This window comes from Puma concolor, chromosome C1 (assembly GCF_028749965.1).
Source record: "Puma concolor isolate L17-30 chromosome C1, mPumCon1.1.hap2, whole genome shotgun sequence".
Lineage (NCBI taxonomy): Eukaryota > Metazoa > Chordata > Mammalia > Carnivora > Felidae > Puma > Puma concolor.
This window is the reverse complement of record NC_141674.1, coordinates 167911552-167929141: the sequence shown is the minus strand read 5'-3', so window position 1 is coordinate 167929141 and position 17590 is coordinate 167911552. Positions and strand designations below refer to the sequence as shown.

Genomic DNA, 17590 nt, shown 5'->3' with positions numbered 1-17590 from the left:
CAGATATTTTCATGTATGCAAAGATCAGTTTCTTCAACTGGAAAACGGCATTAGTGAGTTCACAAATGCTAATTTTAAGATGGCACACTATTTGGCAAGAAAAGGGGGAATTCTGTGGGACAACGATCGGTCACGTAGTCTGTAGGCTTATTGAGCTTCTATTGGGTCTAAGGGATTACTGGGAGCGTTATGGAGATGTGACGACTAATCCAGCCCTCTTTGAATTTTTAGCCTTACTATTAAGGAAAATGTACATAAATAGGCAAAATCTAGACGGTGATAAGCACCCCAACAGAGGAAGAATAGAGTACTTCCAGTTGGAGATAACATGGAAAGCTTGGTGAAGGGTCAGCATTTGCCACTGAGCCTTTACGTCCCGTTGGGATTTAAATATGTGAGAATGACAGAGGGTACGGAGTTGTCCCATTAAATGGTGTTAATATAGTTCTGCCTTATGAACTTGGAAACACCTTACATGTATTTCAAGTTAGGAAATAACTTTTCAGGGGAGTCTCTTTACTAATATTTCTACAGTCTTGACCTTTGAAAACATTAGGGCCATTAGAATGTGCAAACCCTGACACTTGTTATAACTTACAGAGATGATTAATGAATATGTACATGTTATCAGTATTTCCTTTTTCTTCTCTCCTCAGGGCTTAAAAAATGTGACTGTTATAGAAGGTGAATCCGTCACCTTGGAGTGCCACATCTCTGGATACCCATCCCCAAAAGTGACATGGTACAGGGAAGACTACCAAATAGAAAGTTCCATTGATTTCCAGATAACCTTCCAGAGTGGAATCGCTCGTCTTATGATCCGAGAAGCCTTTGCGGAAGACAGCGGGCGATTTACTTGCAGCGCTGTGAATGAGGCTGGGACCGTCAGCACATCCTGCTATCTAGCTGTGCAAGGTTTGTGGCCACACTCCCACCACCCGTCTGTACCTGCCATTTTACTCTCAGCTGACACTTCTTTCCACAATACAGTTTCTGCACACCCTATAATGGTGTCCTCTGTGGGAACTGGGGCTAGATTAAGGGGTCACCTTAACTGTCATGCTAGCCAGAGGTCACTAACAAAACAGACTAAATGCCCGACTTAAATTAGAGACTTCTGTCTTCTTCCAGCATCAGAAGAGTTTGAAAAGGAAACAACCACCGTGGCTGAGAAATTTACCACGGAAGAGAAACGGTAAAAACATTCTTCTGCTTTTGTTCTAGGATGGTTTTGATTTGGTATTGGCAAATTACAGCCCAGACGCTAATTTTAAGGGAATTCTCTTTCCAGCTTGGTAGAGTCAAGAGATGTGGTAATGACTGATACCAGCATCACAGAGGAACAAGCAGCCCCCGGAGAACCCGCCGCTCCTTTCTTTATTACAAAACCAGTGGTCCAGAAACTGGTGGAAGGTGGGAGTGTTGTGTTTGAATGTCAGGTTGGCGGCAACCCAAAGCCCCACGTCTACTGGAAAAAATCTGGTGTCCCTCTCACCACGGGATACAGGTATGTTGATGGCTGACTGATAGAGTTCTCTGTGATTTGTATGATATGTATAAGGAAGCCTAGAGAGAGGTGGGATATACCTACCCTACCATCCCCCAAATGTAGGCTCTTTTATTATGGAAACTTTAGGGTATGTTTTCAGCTATTTTTACATTTTTGCACAGTCTCACCGAGGAACAAAGCTGTGTGACAAAAGTGGATAGAAGATAAATTTCTTTATACTCTAGTTTGAGTCATGTATAGCGCCAGTGAAATAGAGAAAATGTGGATTTTTACACACATACACATGTTCTTCTAGAAAGCGTGTAAGACAGCGTTCAGCAGAAATGCATAATAATTAAAGTCACTAAAAGAGAAAAGAACAAGGGTCATGTAATGAAGAAGAAAGTTATACATGAAAATCTGTGCTAATAAATTTGTTATAATTGAATGTAAAATTTAGCTTTGAATTTTCTGCAGCTTGAGACAACTCATCTAAAAATGTACCTCTTATGTCTTAATAAGAAGAAATATAGTATACCAGAGGCTTAAAATTGAAATATTTAAAGGAATGTATTGTTTTGATTATTCATTTGATCTTCACATGAAACAAGGAGCAAAATACTGAACAAAGAGAAATACCCAAGTGTTTAAATGACCTCATCATTTGCTCACATAAACACTGAAGCCCTTTCCATGTGGTTGATTCTAGTGGTATTATATTCTATCGTTTATTTCAAAGAATATATGAGCCTTATTCAAAATGAAAAGTTTAAGTTGTTTGTCCCTCACTACTCATGTCCGTGCACTTTCCTCCATTTTCAGCAATCTTATATTCTATATGGAGCTTGGTCTCATGTTTAAGATCATTGAATTTTATACCATAGATCCACATGAGGGTTTGTTTATTCACATAGGGTTATTTGTGAGTGAATTTTATGTATGTTCATTTCCGTAAAGATACAAAGTGAGTTACAACAAACAAACTGGAGAGTGCAGACTGGTGATTTCAATGACTTTTGCCGATGATGCTGGAGAATACACTATTGTTATTCGTAATAAGCATGGCGAGACTTCTGCCTCTGCCTCCCTGCTGGAAGAAGGTAAATGCAGCCCTTAGTACTTCCTATGTGCCTGATAGGAATGGAAATGCAGGGAAGTAGCACTGTTGTGTGTTTATCAAAGACCTATTAAAATATCCCAGTTCTGATTCTGGCTCTGTCCCCATTGCTACCCTCTCTTGGCCTCAGCTATACAGAAAATGTTTTAGACCAAGTGGCCTCAAAAGCCATGCTGGTGCTAAACATCACGGTTCTGGCACGAAGTTTCTATCTGGTGCCTTCATTTCTAAGCGTATCATGCCTTCGAAGATGCAAAGACTCCATATCTCGCTGCCTTCCAGATCCAGACAGATAATATCAGTGAGTGGTAGGAAGATAGTGGCAAACTGGAGAGCATATGCCCCGCCTCAAGGGGGCAGTCGTTCCCTGCCTCCACTGTGTTGTGACCAGGCACATACCTGCCAGGCTCAATGTTCCTAGAGTTTCTGGTATTTTAAAGAAAACTTGGAAATCAAGATTTTTCAGGATTCATAAGTAATTGGACAAAAAGCATAATGGCATTCAGGCCAAACTGAATGTATCTGTGGGTCACATTTACTTTCGCTTAATTGTTCACATTTACAGCGGACCATCCCATGTTTTGTCTCATTTGACCTGCCCAATATCCCTTAGAGAAAGTTAGGATATTATCCTAATTTAGCAGATAGAGCACTCAAGACCCAGGAAGATAGATGAATTGCCAAAAGCCACATGGCAAATTAGGAAGACCCCCCCAGGATAGTTCCTAAAGAACTGACTGGTAACAAAATTCTTTCTACAACAGTACAGGCTGCTTTGACTTGTCAAGGCAAGTTTGGTTTTGAATTTCAATCTAACAGATATTGAGCACCTTGAGAGTAAAATTTAGAAAATCTGGCTTTTGATTATCAACTTTCTCTAGTGTAGGGCTTGCCTGAATGAAGTGGCATGAAGGCTTTTTCATAAGAACATTAAAAATTAACTTATGTTCTTAAAACAAATGAGCAAAGGGGAGAAAGAGAAAGAGAGGGAGAGAGAGACAAACCAAGAAACAGACTCTTTTTTTTTTTTTTTTTTTTTAAAACAGGCATCCTCACTTTGCCTTTATTTTATTTTATTTTTCAACGTTTATTTATTTTTGGGACAGAGAGAGACAGAGCATGAACGGGGGAGGGGCAGAGAGAGAGGGAGACACAGAATCGGACACAGGCTCCAGGCTCCGAGCCATCAGCCCAGAGCCTGACGCGGGGCTTGAACTCACGGACCGCGAGATCTTGACCTGGCTGAAGTCGGACGCTTAACCGACTGCGCCACCCAGGCGCCCCTAGAAACAGACTCTTAACTGTGTGGAACATGCTGCTGGTTACTGAAGGGGAGGTGGCTGGGGGGATGGGTGGAATAGGTGATGGGGATTAAGGAGGGCACTTGTCTTGACGATCACTGGGTGTCAGATGGAATTGTTGAATCACCTTAGTATACACCTGAAAGTAATATCACACTGTATGTTAACTATACTGGAATTTAAGTCAAAACTTTAAAACAACTTCTGTTTTTAACTCCTAGCTGATTATGAGTCACTGATGAAGTCCCAGCAAGAAATGCTTTACCAAACACAAATGACTGCATTTGTGCAAGAACCTAAAGTTGGAGAAATAGCACCTGGATTTTTATACTCTGATTATGAAAAAGAGTATGAAAAAGAACAGGCCTTAATTAGGAAAAAAATGGCCAAAGATACTGTAATGGTCAGAACTTTTGTAGAAGAACAGGTGAGTATAAGAATAATGACCAAGCAAATCATCTCATAAATTACACTTTCCTTCCAAGGTGCCCCTCTTTTTGTTTGATATTTTCATTGTCAGGTGATGGGGTAATGATTGGGCTATAGTTATTAGCTCCAAGTTCACTGCCGATGAGTTTCCTTAACCTTCGTGACCTGCTGCATAATGTGGCTTTAGAAATAAGGATTCTATATATGCAGGAAAAGATAAATATTAGAATGACCAGGTCCACTGCTGACCAAATCCCTTCATCTGTAGAATGAGCATCCCAAAGTAACCTGTGCCTTTAGAATATCATTGACCCAAGATGCCACAGCATGAACTGACAGAGATGATGGTAATGCAGATTAGAAAACAAAACAGGGACTCCTATAATTCTCACTGAAAAACAAAAACAAACAAAAATCTTCCTAGATTTTCCCCCCAAAACTTGGATCCTTATCTCTGAAACTAATACTCTTTTTTTAAAAAGTTAATTTATTTATTTTAAAAGACAGCATGTGCATGAGCAGGGAAGGGGCACAGAGAGAGGGAGAGAGAGAGAATCCCAAGCAGGCTCCACACTGTCAGCGCAGAGTCCCACATGGGGCTCAATCTCATGAACTGCGAGATCATGACCTGAGCCAAAATTAAGAGTTGGATGATTAACCAACTAAGCCACCAAGGTGCCCCTAAAACTAATAGTCTTAAAGCATTTCTGTTTGTCAAGATTTATATATTTTTAACAAACTGTCATCTTTTTTACTACATAGGAATTCCATATTTCTTCCTTTGAAGAGAGGCTCATCAAAGAAATTGAATACAGAATAATAAAGACTACATTAGAAGAACTTCTTGAAGAAGATGGAGAAGAGAAGATGGCAGTTGACATTTCTGAATCTGAAGCTATTGAAGCAGGATTTGATTTAAGAATCAAGAATTATAGAATTCTTGAGGGAATGGGTGTTACTTTTCATTGCAAGATGTCTGGCTATCCATTACCCAAGGTAAAAAAATAAACATCATGCCTCCACACTACAATAAAGATATACATCATCTACAATAACTATTTTATCTAATTTTTTTCAAATATGCATATTATTTGCAGATTGCGTGGTACAAAGATGGCAAGCGCATCAAACATGGAGAGAGATACCAGATGGACTTTCTGCAAGATGGCAGAGCTAGTCTGCGAATACCTGTTGTTCTTCCAGAAGATGAAGGCATCTACACCGCATTTGCCAGCAATATTAAGGGAAATGCAATTTGCTCAGGGAAATTGTATGTGGAACCTGCTGCACCTCTCAGTGCTCCGACTTACATACCTACGCCAGAATCAGTGAGCAGAATAAGGTAAGACTCAGAACAATTTGGGTTGATTAATGTTTAAATTGTTTAAAACACCAAATATCCCAATAGCAAATTGCTGTTGTGTGGGGGCCAAAAAAGTGGAGATAACACCAAAACTTGCCATTCGCAATTCAGATGATGCCAAGAGTTTTTACTTCCTGCCCCTGTGCAAGGTGAGCAAAGCATTGTCATTAGTGTGGCATGTTATTCATTTGCTGGTGCTAGAACCAATATGATGAAAACTATAAAGGTTTACTTAATACCTAATTTTACATATGTTATCTCTAATTTATACAACAACCCTGCAATGTAGGTATTCTTATTACTATTTTAGAAGTGGGGGCACTTAATCTTTGTGAGCCTATAAAAATTGTCTTAGTTCACCAGCCCTGATTGTGCCAGCACTTGAAATTCAATCCAAGCCAGTCTGGCTGCAATGGGCAAATAGGTTTTTGGTTTTTTTCAAATATAATTTCTATGTTTTCCCTTCCCTTGGGTAAAAAATTATATTTCTCTTTTTCTATAAATTTATTCATTGGGTTATTTAACTGACCAACATTTATTGAGATGTTTTAGCAGTTGAATCAGAAGGGTTTGGTGACTAATTCGGGTGATGATGGAAAGACTGTATTAAGAATTATTCCAAGATTTTAAGGCTGAGTACTTGACTGTGTTGAATAATACTGACTGGGATTGAGGATATATGGAAAACATAGATTTGGGGGCAACAATAATGTATTCTGTTTTGGATCCCAGTGAGTTTGAAGTGCCTTCTAATAATATATGAAGTATATTCTAAAATAACATTAAGAAGGGGGTTTGTTTATCTTGCTTTGTTTTCTCTGTGCCTCATGAAAATATTCTGTTTTGTTTTTCAGATCCATCTCTCCACGTTCAGTGAGTAGATCTCCTATACGCATGTCTCCTGCACGCATGTCCCCTGCAAGGATGTCACCTGCACGGATGTCCCCTGCAAGAATGTCCCCTGGACGTCGGCTGGAGGAAACAGATGAGTCACAACTTGAGAGACTGTATAAGCCAGTCTTTGTGTTAAAGCCTGCTTCTTTCAAATGTTTAGAAGGACAAACTGCCAGATTTGACTTAAAGGTTGTCGGTAGACCTATGCCAGAGACCTTCTGGTTTCATGATGGTAAGTATGATAATTTTTTACTTACAAATCATGAAACACAAAAATAAGCTTATATGTATGTACAGCACTTTTTAAAAAGAACTATTTTAATCTATGTTTTCTTCTTTACTTAATTTTTTACAGGCCAGCAAATTGTCAATGATTATACCCATAAAGTAGTCATTAAAGAAGATGGTACCCAATCACTGATTATTGTCCCTGCATCCCCCAGTGATTCTGGGGAATGGACTGTGGTTGCCCAAAACAGGGCAGGCAAATCTTCGATTTCAGTGATTTTAACTGTGGAAGGTATTAGCCCTTAATAAAGAAACTACCTTATTACTTGGGCTATAAACAGGTATTTCAGCCCTACTCACTCTGAATCACAAACTTTCTCTTCCAGCTGTGGAACATCAGGTAAAACCAATGTTTGTGGAAAAACTAAAAAATGTCAATATAAAGGAAGGTTCTCGACTTGAAATGAAAGTCAGAGCTACGGGTAATCCCAACCCTGACATTGTATGGCTGAAAAACAGTGACATCATTGTACCTCATAAATATCCAAGAATCATGTGAGTTTGCTTGAAAATAATAAAACTAAGCTCATTATCAAATCCAAATAACTAAAGAAGCAATAACTACTTCTGTATTGATTTTTCTTCCCTTTTTATAGAATTGAAGGCATAAAGGGAGAAGCTGCTCTTAGAATTGATTCCACTGCCAGCCAAGATTCTGCCTGGTATACGGCAACTGCTATCAATAAGGCTGGCAGAGATACTACGAGATGCAAAGTAAATGTTGAAGTTGAGTTTGCAGAGCCTGAACCAGAGAGAAAATTAATCATCCCACGAGGGACATATAGAGCAAAAGAGATTGCAGCCCCAGAACTGGAGCCCCTCCATATGCGATATGGTCAAGAGCAATGGGAAGAGGGTGACCTCTATGATAAAGAGAAACAACAGAAACCATTTTTCAAGAAAAAACTCACTTCCTTAAGACTCAAGCGCTTTGGGCCCGCCCACTTTGAGTGTAGGCTAACACCAATTGGTGACCCAACAATGGTGGTGGAATGGCTCCATGATGGGAAGCCACTTGAAGCAGCCAACAGGCTCCGTATGATCAATGAGTTTGGGTATTGCAGCCTTGATTACGGGGTTGCATATTCCAGAGACAGTGGTATCATTACTTGTAGAGCTACTAACAAATATGGAACAGATCACACATCTGCTACACTTATTGTTAAAGATGAAAAAAGTCTTGTGGAAGAGTCTCAATTGCCTGAGGGGAGGAAAGGCTTACAAAGAATTGAAGAGTTAGAGAGGATGGCTCATGAAGGTGCTCTTACAGGTGTAACAACAGATCAAAAAGAGAAGCAAAAGCCAGACATTGTTTTGTTCCCAGAGCCAGTAAGAGTACTTGAAGGGGAGACCGCTAGATTCCGTTGCCGAGTGACCGGTTACCCTCAACCCAAAGTCAACTGGTACCTCAATGGACAACTCATTCGCAAAAGCAAAAGGTTCAGAGTTCGTTATGATGGCATTCATTATTTGGACATCGTGGACTGCAAATCATACGATACAGGGGAAGTCAAGGTTACTGCAGAAAATCCTGAAGGTGTGATAGAGCATAAAGTGAAACTTGAGATCCAACAGAGGGAAGATTTTAGGTCTGTCCTCAGACGAGCCCCTGAACCAAAGCCCGAGTTTCATGTACATGAACCTGGAAAACTTCAGTTTGAAGTACAAAAAGTAGATAGACCTGTTGACACCACTGAAACCAAGGAAGTTGTGAAGTTGAAAAGGGCTGAAAGAATTACCCATGAAAAGGTACCTGAAGAGTCAGAAGAGCTGCGCAGTAAATTCAAGCGCAGAACTGAGGAGGGATATTATGAAGCAATTACTGCTGTGGAGCTCAAGTCTCGTAAGAAGGATGAATCCTATGAAGAACTCCTAAGGAAGACAAAAGATGAACTTCTCCACTGGACCAAAGAATTAACTGAAGAGGAAAAGAAAGCCCTTGCTGAAGAGGGCAAAATCACTATCCCAACTTTTAAACCTGATAAAATTGAACTAAGTCCTAGTATGGAAGCTCCTAAAATCTTTGAAAGAATCCAAAGCCAAACAGTGGGCCAAGGATCTGACGCACACTTCCGGGTCAGAGTGGTGGGAAAACCAGATCCTGAATGTGAATGGTACAAAAATGGTGTAAAGATCGAACGCTCTGACCGAATCTACTGGTACTGGCCCGAAGACAATGTTTGTGAACTGGTCATAAGAGATGTGACTGCTGAGGATTCTGCCAGCATCATGGTGAAAGCCATCAACATAGCTGGAGAAACCTCAAGCCATGCATTCTTACTTGTCCAAGGTAATTTCGATGTCTTTGGTTTGATGGATCTATCTCTATTTATCCATGAATATCCATTGGTGTATTTCTTTTTATTTTATTTTCCCATTCAAATTGTGAATTTAATTTAATATAATGTCTTTTTCCCCCCTTTTCTTGTAGCCAAGCAATCAATCATTTTCACACAGGAATTACAAGATGTTGTTGCTAAGGAAAAAGACACCATGGCAACCTTTGAATGTGAAACTTCAGAGCCATTTGTCAAAGTGAAATGGTATAAAGATGGTGTGGAGGTTCACACGGGAGATAAATATAGGATGCACTCTGACAGAAAGGTTCACTTCCTGTCCATACTGACGATTGACACATCTGATGCTGAAGACTATAGCTGTGTACTTGTGGAAGATGAAAATGTAAAAACAACAGCGAAACTTATCGTCGAAGGTAGTAAATAATAATTTCACCATTTACTTAAGTTCTAAAGTCACCCTTAGTATGTGATCAAATTAGCTTTGCAATTTTCCTTTTATGAAAAGAACTATGTGGGAGTTGAATATAACCTCCATAGCAAGATTCCTGAATGTATACCACTAATTGAGATTATTGACAATTTGGATTTTTATTTTTTTTCAAAATTTTTATTTCAAAATTATTGGATGGCATGACATGACATTCTTCTCTCACGTTAACGACAATTTGGATTTTTAAAAATCAAGGTTATTTTGATGCCTTATTTTTAAATTTTTACATTGAAATAAAATTCTGTTTTAAAAAAAATTTAAGTAAAATAACCTTTTTTATTGAAAATATATTCCTCAGTTCATCAGCAGGTACACATTAAGAATATTTCTGATAGCATGGGGGGATTTGAGAGAATTACAAGGAATTTTTTCTACCCTAAGTCTAGATGTGTAACTCTCAAGAAAAATTAACTTCTCTTTATCTTATGCCTCAGGTGCAGTTGTTGAGTTTGTGAAGGAACTTCAGGATATAGAAGTTCCAGAATCGTTTTCAGGAGAGTTAGAGTGCATTATATCCCCAGAAAATATAGAAGGCAAATGGTATCATAACGGTGTGGAGCTGAAGTCCAATGGTAAATACACAATTACATCTCGTCGTGGACGTCAGAACCTCACAGTTAAGGATGTGACCAAAGAGGACCAGGGAGAATACACCTTTGTTGTCGATGGGAAAAAGACAACCTGTAAACTAAAGATGAAACGTAAGTCTGCCTGTTCTTTTTGGCCTGAAGGGAATATCATTATGGCTTATTGATAAGAAATGATCATAACTTTCACTTTTCTCCCCATATTTCACAGCCCGTCCCATTGCTATTCTACAAGGACTTAGTGATCAAAAAGTCTGTGAAGGTGACATTGTTCAGCTTGAGGTTAAGGTCTCCTTAGAGAATGTGGAAGGTGTCTGGATGAAAGATGGCCAAGAAGTACAGCCCAGTGACAGGGTTCACATTGTGATAGACAAACAGTCACATATGCTGCTTATTGAAGACATGACTAAGGAGGATGCTGGAAATTACTCCTTCACCATTCCATCCCTTGGACTATCAACCAGTGGGCGTGTCTCTGTCTACAGTGAGTGCAACTTACATATTTTTATGTGTATATTTTTAAGTGAGGTAGAAAACTTTAATTAGGCATTTAAAACAAAATTCACATTAATTGTGTGTGTGTGTGTGTGTGTGTGTGTGTGTGTGTCTGTGTGGTTTTGCAGGTGTTGAAGTGATAACACCTCTGAAGGATGTTAATGTGATTGAGGGTACCAAGGCTGTGCTCGAATGCAAGGTATCAGTCCCTGATGTGACTTCTGTTAAATGGTACTTAAATGATGAACAAATCAAGCCTGATGATCGTGTACAAGCCATCGTCAAAGGCACTAAGCAGCGACTAGTGATTAACCGGACCCACGCCTCAGATGAAGGACCTTACAAGCTGATGGTTGGCAGAGTCGAAACTAGCTGTGATCTTTCTGTGGAAAGTAAGGATTCTTCCATTTAACTTATTATTGTTTTAAGCATTCTATTTTCCCAGTGTAATATTAACCAAGTGTTTATTTTCTTTTTCCCCAGAAATTAAAATTATCAGAGGTCTTCGTGACCTTACCTGTACAGAAACCCAAAATGTGGTCTTAGAAGTTGAGCTATCCCACTCAGGAATTGATGTTTTGTGGAATTTTAAGGACAAAGAAATCACACCCAGTTCCAAATATAAAATTGAAGCTCATGGAAAAATATATAAGCTGACAGTTCTAAATATGATGAAAGATGATGAAGGAAAATATACATTTTTTGCTGGAGAAAATATGACATCTGGAAAACTTACTGTGGCAGGTTGGTACATTTGTCATTCAGTCTGAGTTCTTATGTGGGGTACTTATTTCAATTTAAGAAATTGTGGCCCATTTCCTTCCAAATTCCCATCAGGTTCCTTCTTCCATGCCTCTGCTTATGCTGTTCTCAAAGTCAGGAGTCCCCTCAACACTTTCCCCACCATGTGCTTCTAGGGAGACCTACCTCAAATGCCATCTTTTTGTGAAGCCTTCCTTAATTTTCCCATTTGTGTAAGATCTTATTCCAACAACCTCAGGATTATTTTGTATGTGTCTCTTCCATGGCCTTTATCACATACTTTTCTCATTGCCCATTTCTTCTTCTCACACCAGAGTATAAACTCTTCCAATCTGGAATTTTGCTTCTTTCCCATCTGTGTTCTCTAACATATTGCACGTGATAGATGATCAATAAACATTTGTTGAACTGAGCTTTATTTAAACTTTCCTACTCTAAAGGTGTATTTCTTTTTTTTTAATCATTCTTATTTCTTCAACTTTTGTATCTTTTGTTCCCTTCATACTTGTTTTATGAACGCAGTGAAAATTTTTAAATATAACTCAATGTATCTATATATCTCTTTCTTGTGACATGAAGTAGACCATTCTCATTCAGCAGAAATCCCTAGTTTCAAAATGGAGAACCAAAAGCATAAATCAATTGCTAAGAAAAAACTAGAAGTCATCATTAATTTGCTTGGTTTATTACAATTTAATTACTGAGGAGTTGAGATATGACATCGAGATTAAATTGTGTAGTCCATATGGGAAGTGTGTGTCCCACGTCATATGTTACCTAGATTATACTTTATTACATTATAATATTTCTGCAGATATTTGACTGTGAAAAACACTCCTGAAACAAAATTTTGGATCTTGCACTCTGACATGTGTAATATAAATTGCATGTTTTTAAATGTGTGCAAACAAGAAAAAACTATGAGCCCTTATATTATTTCACTCAACATTTTTTAAGGCTCTACCATAGGCAAGGACTGCTAGAAGCACAGGACACAAAAACAAATGAGGCATGATATTTTTTCTTGAGGAATTCACAATTTTTAGAGAGGTACAGATATATCAGCAACTAACTTGCTGAAGGAGTAATTTTTTTCTGCCAGTGAATGATGGCCATGGAGACAAAGGGGGAAGCTTCATAAAAGAGATAACAGTTGTTAAAATAGTGATTTTTTTAGTACATAAGAATCTCTTATCTTATAGAAACATTGATGACTGTACATTTTGTTTAGCACATCTTTTCCCAATCAAATATTAGACACATTTGCAGGAAACAATCCTTAGAAGACTAGGTAGAATGCTTTTGAAGAAGGAATTGAGTTAGAGGCCATCCATGTGGTATGGCTCTTAGAATTCAGTATTAATTTACCGGTTGCTTTCCCTTTGCAAAACCTTCCTGATTCCATTATTTTCCTTATCAGTCATGCAAACTTAGAGTAGGGTTTTCTGTGATATCTTCTCAATATGGGCAACGATAATTCTATTAGACAGTTCATTATATTCAAAATCATGTTTTAAAATTTGATTTTATATTTAATTGTGCAAAGATTTCCTTTTTGTATAAATATTTTTTTAAAGGACTCACACTTGTACTTCTCTTGTTCCAAAGGGGGGGCCATCTCCAAGCCACTCACCGATCAGACTGTGGCTGAATCACAGGAAGCTGTGTTTGAATGTGAAGTTGCCAACCCAGATGCTGAAGGAGAATGGCTGAAGGATGGCAAACACCTACCGCTGAGTAACAATATCAGAAGTGAATCTGATGACCACAAAAGGAGACTGATCATTGCTGCCACCAAATTAGATGACATGGGAGAATATACCTACAAGGTGGCCACCTCCAAAACTTCTGCCAAACTCAAAGTTGAAGGTTAGTGATATAATAACAGATTTATCCATTCCACATTATATTACGTTCTTGATGGTTCTCATTTTAAAAGTCAATGGTATAATTATTCTGGATGTCATGAATCATGATTTCATAAAATCATTATAAACTCTCCAAACTTTCTAAGCCATATACCACAGGGCGCAAAATTGCTTATAAGATGTGTTTCTGTGCAGAAGCCATTTCTTAGGTTCCAGCTTGGAGGAACAGCTTAATGAGATGCTCTCATTCTCCACCCTTCTTTTGTTCTTCTCCAGTCTATTAAGCTATTAGTATACAGCTGTGCAAACTTCATCTCATCAAGTGTAGAAAAATCATTGCACAGTGTACATTTTAAACTGGATTCCAGGTTTTCATAAATAATCTCAAGGTATCTTTTAAAATAGAGGTGCTGCATAAACCACAAAAGTTTTGATAACCGTTCTTTTGCAAGATGACCAGGTAATGATCTCATTCCAGGAATTCTTTTACTTGATGATACCATCTTTATTTCCTAAATCAATCATAAATTTGTCTCCAGCTGTCAAAATTAAGAAGACTCTGAAGAACCTCACGGTGACAGAGACACAGGATGCCATTTTCACTGTGGAACTCACACACCCTAACGTAAAGGGTGTCCAATGGATCAAAAATGGGGTTGTGCTACGATCCAATGACAAGTATGACATCTCAGTCAAAGGAACAGTTTACACTCTGAGGATTAAAAACTGTGCTGTTGTGGATGAATCCGTGTATGGCTTCAAGCTTGGAAAGCTAGGAGCCAGTGCCAGACTGCACGTTGAAAGTAAGTTGATTCAGAAACACTTTACAAGTAGCCGGTTAATGGTTACCGCTAAGTTAACCCATGTCCCTGAATTGTTTCAACTTTCCTCATTAGCTGTCAAGATCATTAAAAAGCCAAAAGATGTGACCGCCTTGGAAAACGCCACCGTTGCCTTTGAAGTTAGTGTTTCCCATGACACGGTTCCAGTAAAATGGTTCCACAAGAATGTGGAGATTAAGCCAAGTGACAAACACAGACTGGTCTCGGAAAGGAAGGTCCACAAACTGATGCTGCAGCATATTTCCCCCTCGGATGCTGGGGAATATACAGCTGTGGTGGGGCAATTGGAATGCAAAGCTAAACTTTTCGTGGAGAGTAAGTATGAGATAGCCCCTATGGCGTTTCCCTAGATGATCCGCATGTGTTCATTTTTTGGTTGGTTGGTTTCATCTGCTTTTTTAAAAAATAATATATACTAACTGAAATACTCTTTGGTTTTCCCAAGCATTGCATATTACAAAAACCATGAAAAACATTGAGGTACCTGAGACGAAAAATGCCTCCTTTGAGTGTGAGGTGTCCCACTTCAATGTCCCTTCCATGTGGCTGAAGAATGGTGTGGAGATTGAGATGAGTGAGAAGTTCAAGATAGTCGTGCAAGGGAAACTCCACCAGCTGATCATCATGAACACCAGCACAGAGGACTCTGCAGAATACACATTTGTCTGTGGCAATGACCAAGTCAGCGCCACCCTGAAAGTGACCCGTAAGTACACAGACAAAAAAGCTGTGTAAAATATTTGGGAAACTCCTGGTTATTCCGTATTCTACACCTTTCCTTCCTAACCAGTTAACCCACTCAAAAATCCTTGATTGACACATCTACTATGTGTTCACACTGAGTTAGGCACTAGTATCTCTACCTGTTTAAAATTTTCTGATTAGAGTAGCCTGGAAAGGCTACCTACAAAGATGCTCTAGTGTCTATTTTTTTTTTCAACGTTTTTTTTTTTTTTTTTTTTTTTTTTTTTATTTTTGGGACAGAGAGAGACAGAGCATGAACGGGGGAGGGGCAGAGAGAGAGGGAGACACAGAATTGGAAACAGGCTCCAGGCTCTGAGCCATCAGCCCAGAGCCTGACGTGGGGCTCGAACTCACGGACCGCGAGATCGTGACCTGGCTGAAGTCGGACGCTTAACCGACTGCGCCACCCAGGCGCCCCTCTAGTGTCTATTACTAGCTCTTTCTGCTTGGCCTTGTCCTGTTGTAGAGGGGTACCTGGAAGGTCTCACAGCTCATATCCCTGAACTACAATCACCTTAGCAGACATACTAAACACGTCCCTAGTTTTCACTCTGTGCTTGTTGTAACTCACATCATGCTGACACAAAGTCTCCTTCGGTGTATTTTCTTCCCCTTTGCAGCAATCATGATTACATCCATGCTGAAAGACATCAATGCTGAAGAAAAAGACACCATTACCTTTGAGGTAACCGTGAACTATGAAGGCATCTCATACAAATGGTTAAAGAATGGTGTGGAAATCAAATCAACTGACAGGTGCCAGATGAGAACCAAAAAGCTCACGCACTCACTGAACATCAGGAACGTGCACTTTGGGGATGCAGCTGAGTACACCTTTGTGGCTGGAAAAGCTACATCAACAGCCACCCTTTATGTGGAAGGTATGGTTTCACGAACGTCCTATCCTTAAAAATAAATGTGAATACTCTATGCGAAATGTTAATCAGTGCACTAATTAGTGAATGGAAAAATAAAATGTGGGTATCCATGTCACGAAATATTGTTAGCAATAAAAAGCCAGTGCTGGTACATGCTACACATGGATGAATCTTAAAAACTTTACGCTAGGTGAAAGAAGCCAGTCCCAAAGGACCATATATTGTGTGATTCCACTTATAGGAAATGTCAGAATACACAAATCTGTAGAGACACAGATTTGTCTCTAAATCTGAGGGCAGACAGTAGAAGGTGTCTGGAGGGTGATGGCTGAGGGGTGCATGGTTTCTTTCTGGGGCAATGGGAATATTCAAACATTGATCATGGTAATGGTTGCATGACTCTGACTATACTGAAGGCGACTGAATCGAACACTTTAAACAGGTGAATTGTATACTAAGTTATGTCATAAGGCTGTTAGAAAGGTTAATTTTTTTGCATGCTGTTTCCCAGCTCGTCATATAGAATTTAGGAAACACATTAAGGACATCAAGGTTCTCGAGAAGAAGCGAGCCATGTTTGAATGTGAAGTTTCTGAACCTGACATCACTGTCCAGTGGATGAAAGATGGCCAAGAACTGCAGATTGTGGATAGGTCAGTTGTTTTGTTTTGCCGCGTTCAAGGAATGCGCAGTTTGCTTTGAGTCACTGTGCATTGAACTTCAATTTCCATTTCATCTACAGAATAAAGATACAGAAGGAGAAATACGTCCACCGCCTCCTGATCCCATCCACCCGCATGTCTGATGCCGGGCAATACGCAGTGGTGGCAGGAGGCAACATATCCACTGCTAACCTCTTTGTAGAGGGCAGAGATGTTCGCATCCGGAGTATTAAAAAGTCGGTTCAGGTATTGTCTACATGCTGAATTTTGGGAGACATCATCAGGAGCCCGTAATCCATAGTTTGGTATTCTAATTTTTTAACTTTAGAATTTTCTAAGCACAGTCTTCTAAAGAATGAAAACAGCTGATCCCTTCTGGCTTAGACTCTTGATCTGACATCAATTTAGTCACAGTTTTCCCTCACTTAGGGAAATGGTGTGTCCTTAGCAGCTGTCTAGATACTTTAATTAAAGCAGCTGTGGAAACTTCACTGTCTAACAAATGGCCACCTGCCAAGCTGCACAAACCAGAAAAGAACGAAAATTTAAGTTGCGGTGTTTACACAGCAGCTAGAACTCAGGGAATTTAGAACAAGGTGGCATTTCCTCAGAAGCCTTCTGTTATGGAGAGGCAGGTATGTAGGGACTTGGCGGGAAACACTTCCTCTGAGGTCCAAGAGGAAGACTGGTGCAGGCAAAGCTGGATTCCTAGCAAACATGCCGAGCCAGACACCTCTGCTCTCTACCACATGTGCAGAATTTATTCTCATGAGGGCCAGTCTTCTCAAATGATGTAATGGAGATAACATGGTAAGAGAAGTGTCATTAGAATTCAGATTTATCATATTGCTCGTCTAAGGAGAACCGGGCCACTCAGGCCACCTGAATAAATCTTCTGTCCTTTATTGTCTGATTCTGAACCTTGATTTCCTCACTCTTAAAAATGAGAATAATAGCTTCCACCTACCCCAGTAGATTCTTGTTCCTACTCCATGAAATCAAATTGAGTACTAACTTAGAAGAGCTTTGTCGAAAATAAAAAGCCCATGGGCATAAAGTGTCATTATTTCTGTTATTATCA

At 39.4% G+C, this 17590-nt stretch overlaps 1 protein-coding gene across 50 annotated transcripts in view; it reads left to right on the top strand.

Annotated features, from left to right (window-relative positions):
* TTN (titin) overlaps positions 1-17590 on the top strand; it is a 277493-nt gene that overhangs the window by 23991 nt on the left and 235912 nt on the right. For all 50 annotated transcript variants that reach the window (XM_086719030.1, XM_086719018.1, XM_086719009.1 and 47 more), the window contains 23 exons: positions 657-915; positions 1132-1195; positions 1292-1507; positions 2447-2589; positions 4129-4334; positions 5099-5332; positions 5434-5678; positions 6554-6825; positions 6949-7113; positions 7208-7376; positions 7478-9171; positions 9313-9594; positions 10106-10372; positions 10470-10742; positions 10882-11145; positions 11237-11497; positions 13124-13384; positions 13923-14186; positions 14280-14540; positions 14671-14931; positions 15590-15850; positions 16359-16500; positions 16590-16755. In XM_086719030.1, the coding sequence (XP_086575156.1) occupies positions 657-915; positions 1132-1195; positions 1292-1507; positions 2447-2589; positions 4129-4334; positions 5099-5332; positions 5434-5678; positions 6554-6825; positions 6949-7113; positions 7208-7376; positions 7478-9171; positions 9313-9594; positions 10106-10372; positions 10470-10742; positions 10882-11145; positions 11237-11497; positions 13124-13384; positions 13923-14186; positions 14280-14540; positions 14671-14931; positions 15590-15850; positions 16359-16500; positions 16590-16755 (6630 nt within the window). The remainder of the gene's footprint in view (positions 1-656; positions 916-1131; positions 1196-1291; positions 1508-2446; positions 2590-4128; positions 4335-5098; positions 5333-5433; positions 5679-6553; positions 6826-6948; positions 7114-7207; positions 7377-7477; positions 9172-9312; positions 9595-10105; positions 10373-10469; positions 10743-10881; positions 11146-11236; positions 11498-13123; positions 13385-13922; positions 14187-14279; positions 14541-14670; positions 14932-15589; positions 15851-16358; positions 16501-16589; positions 16756-17590) is intronic.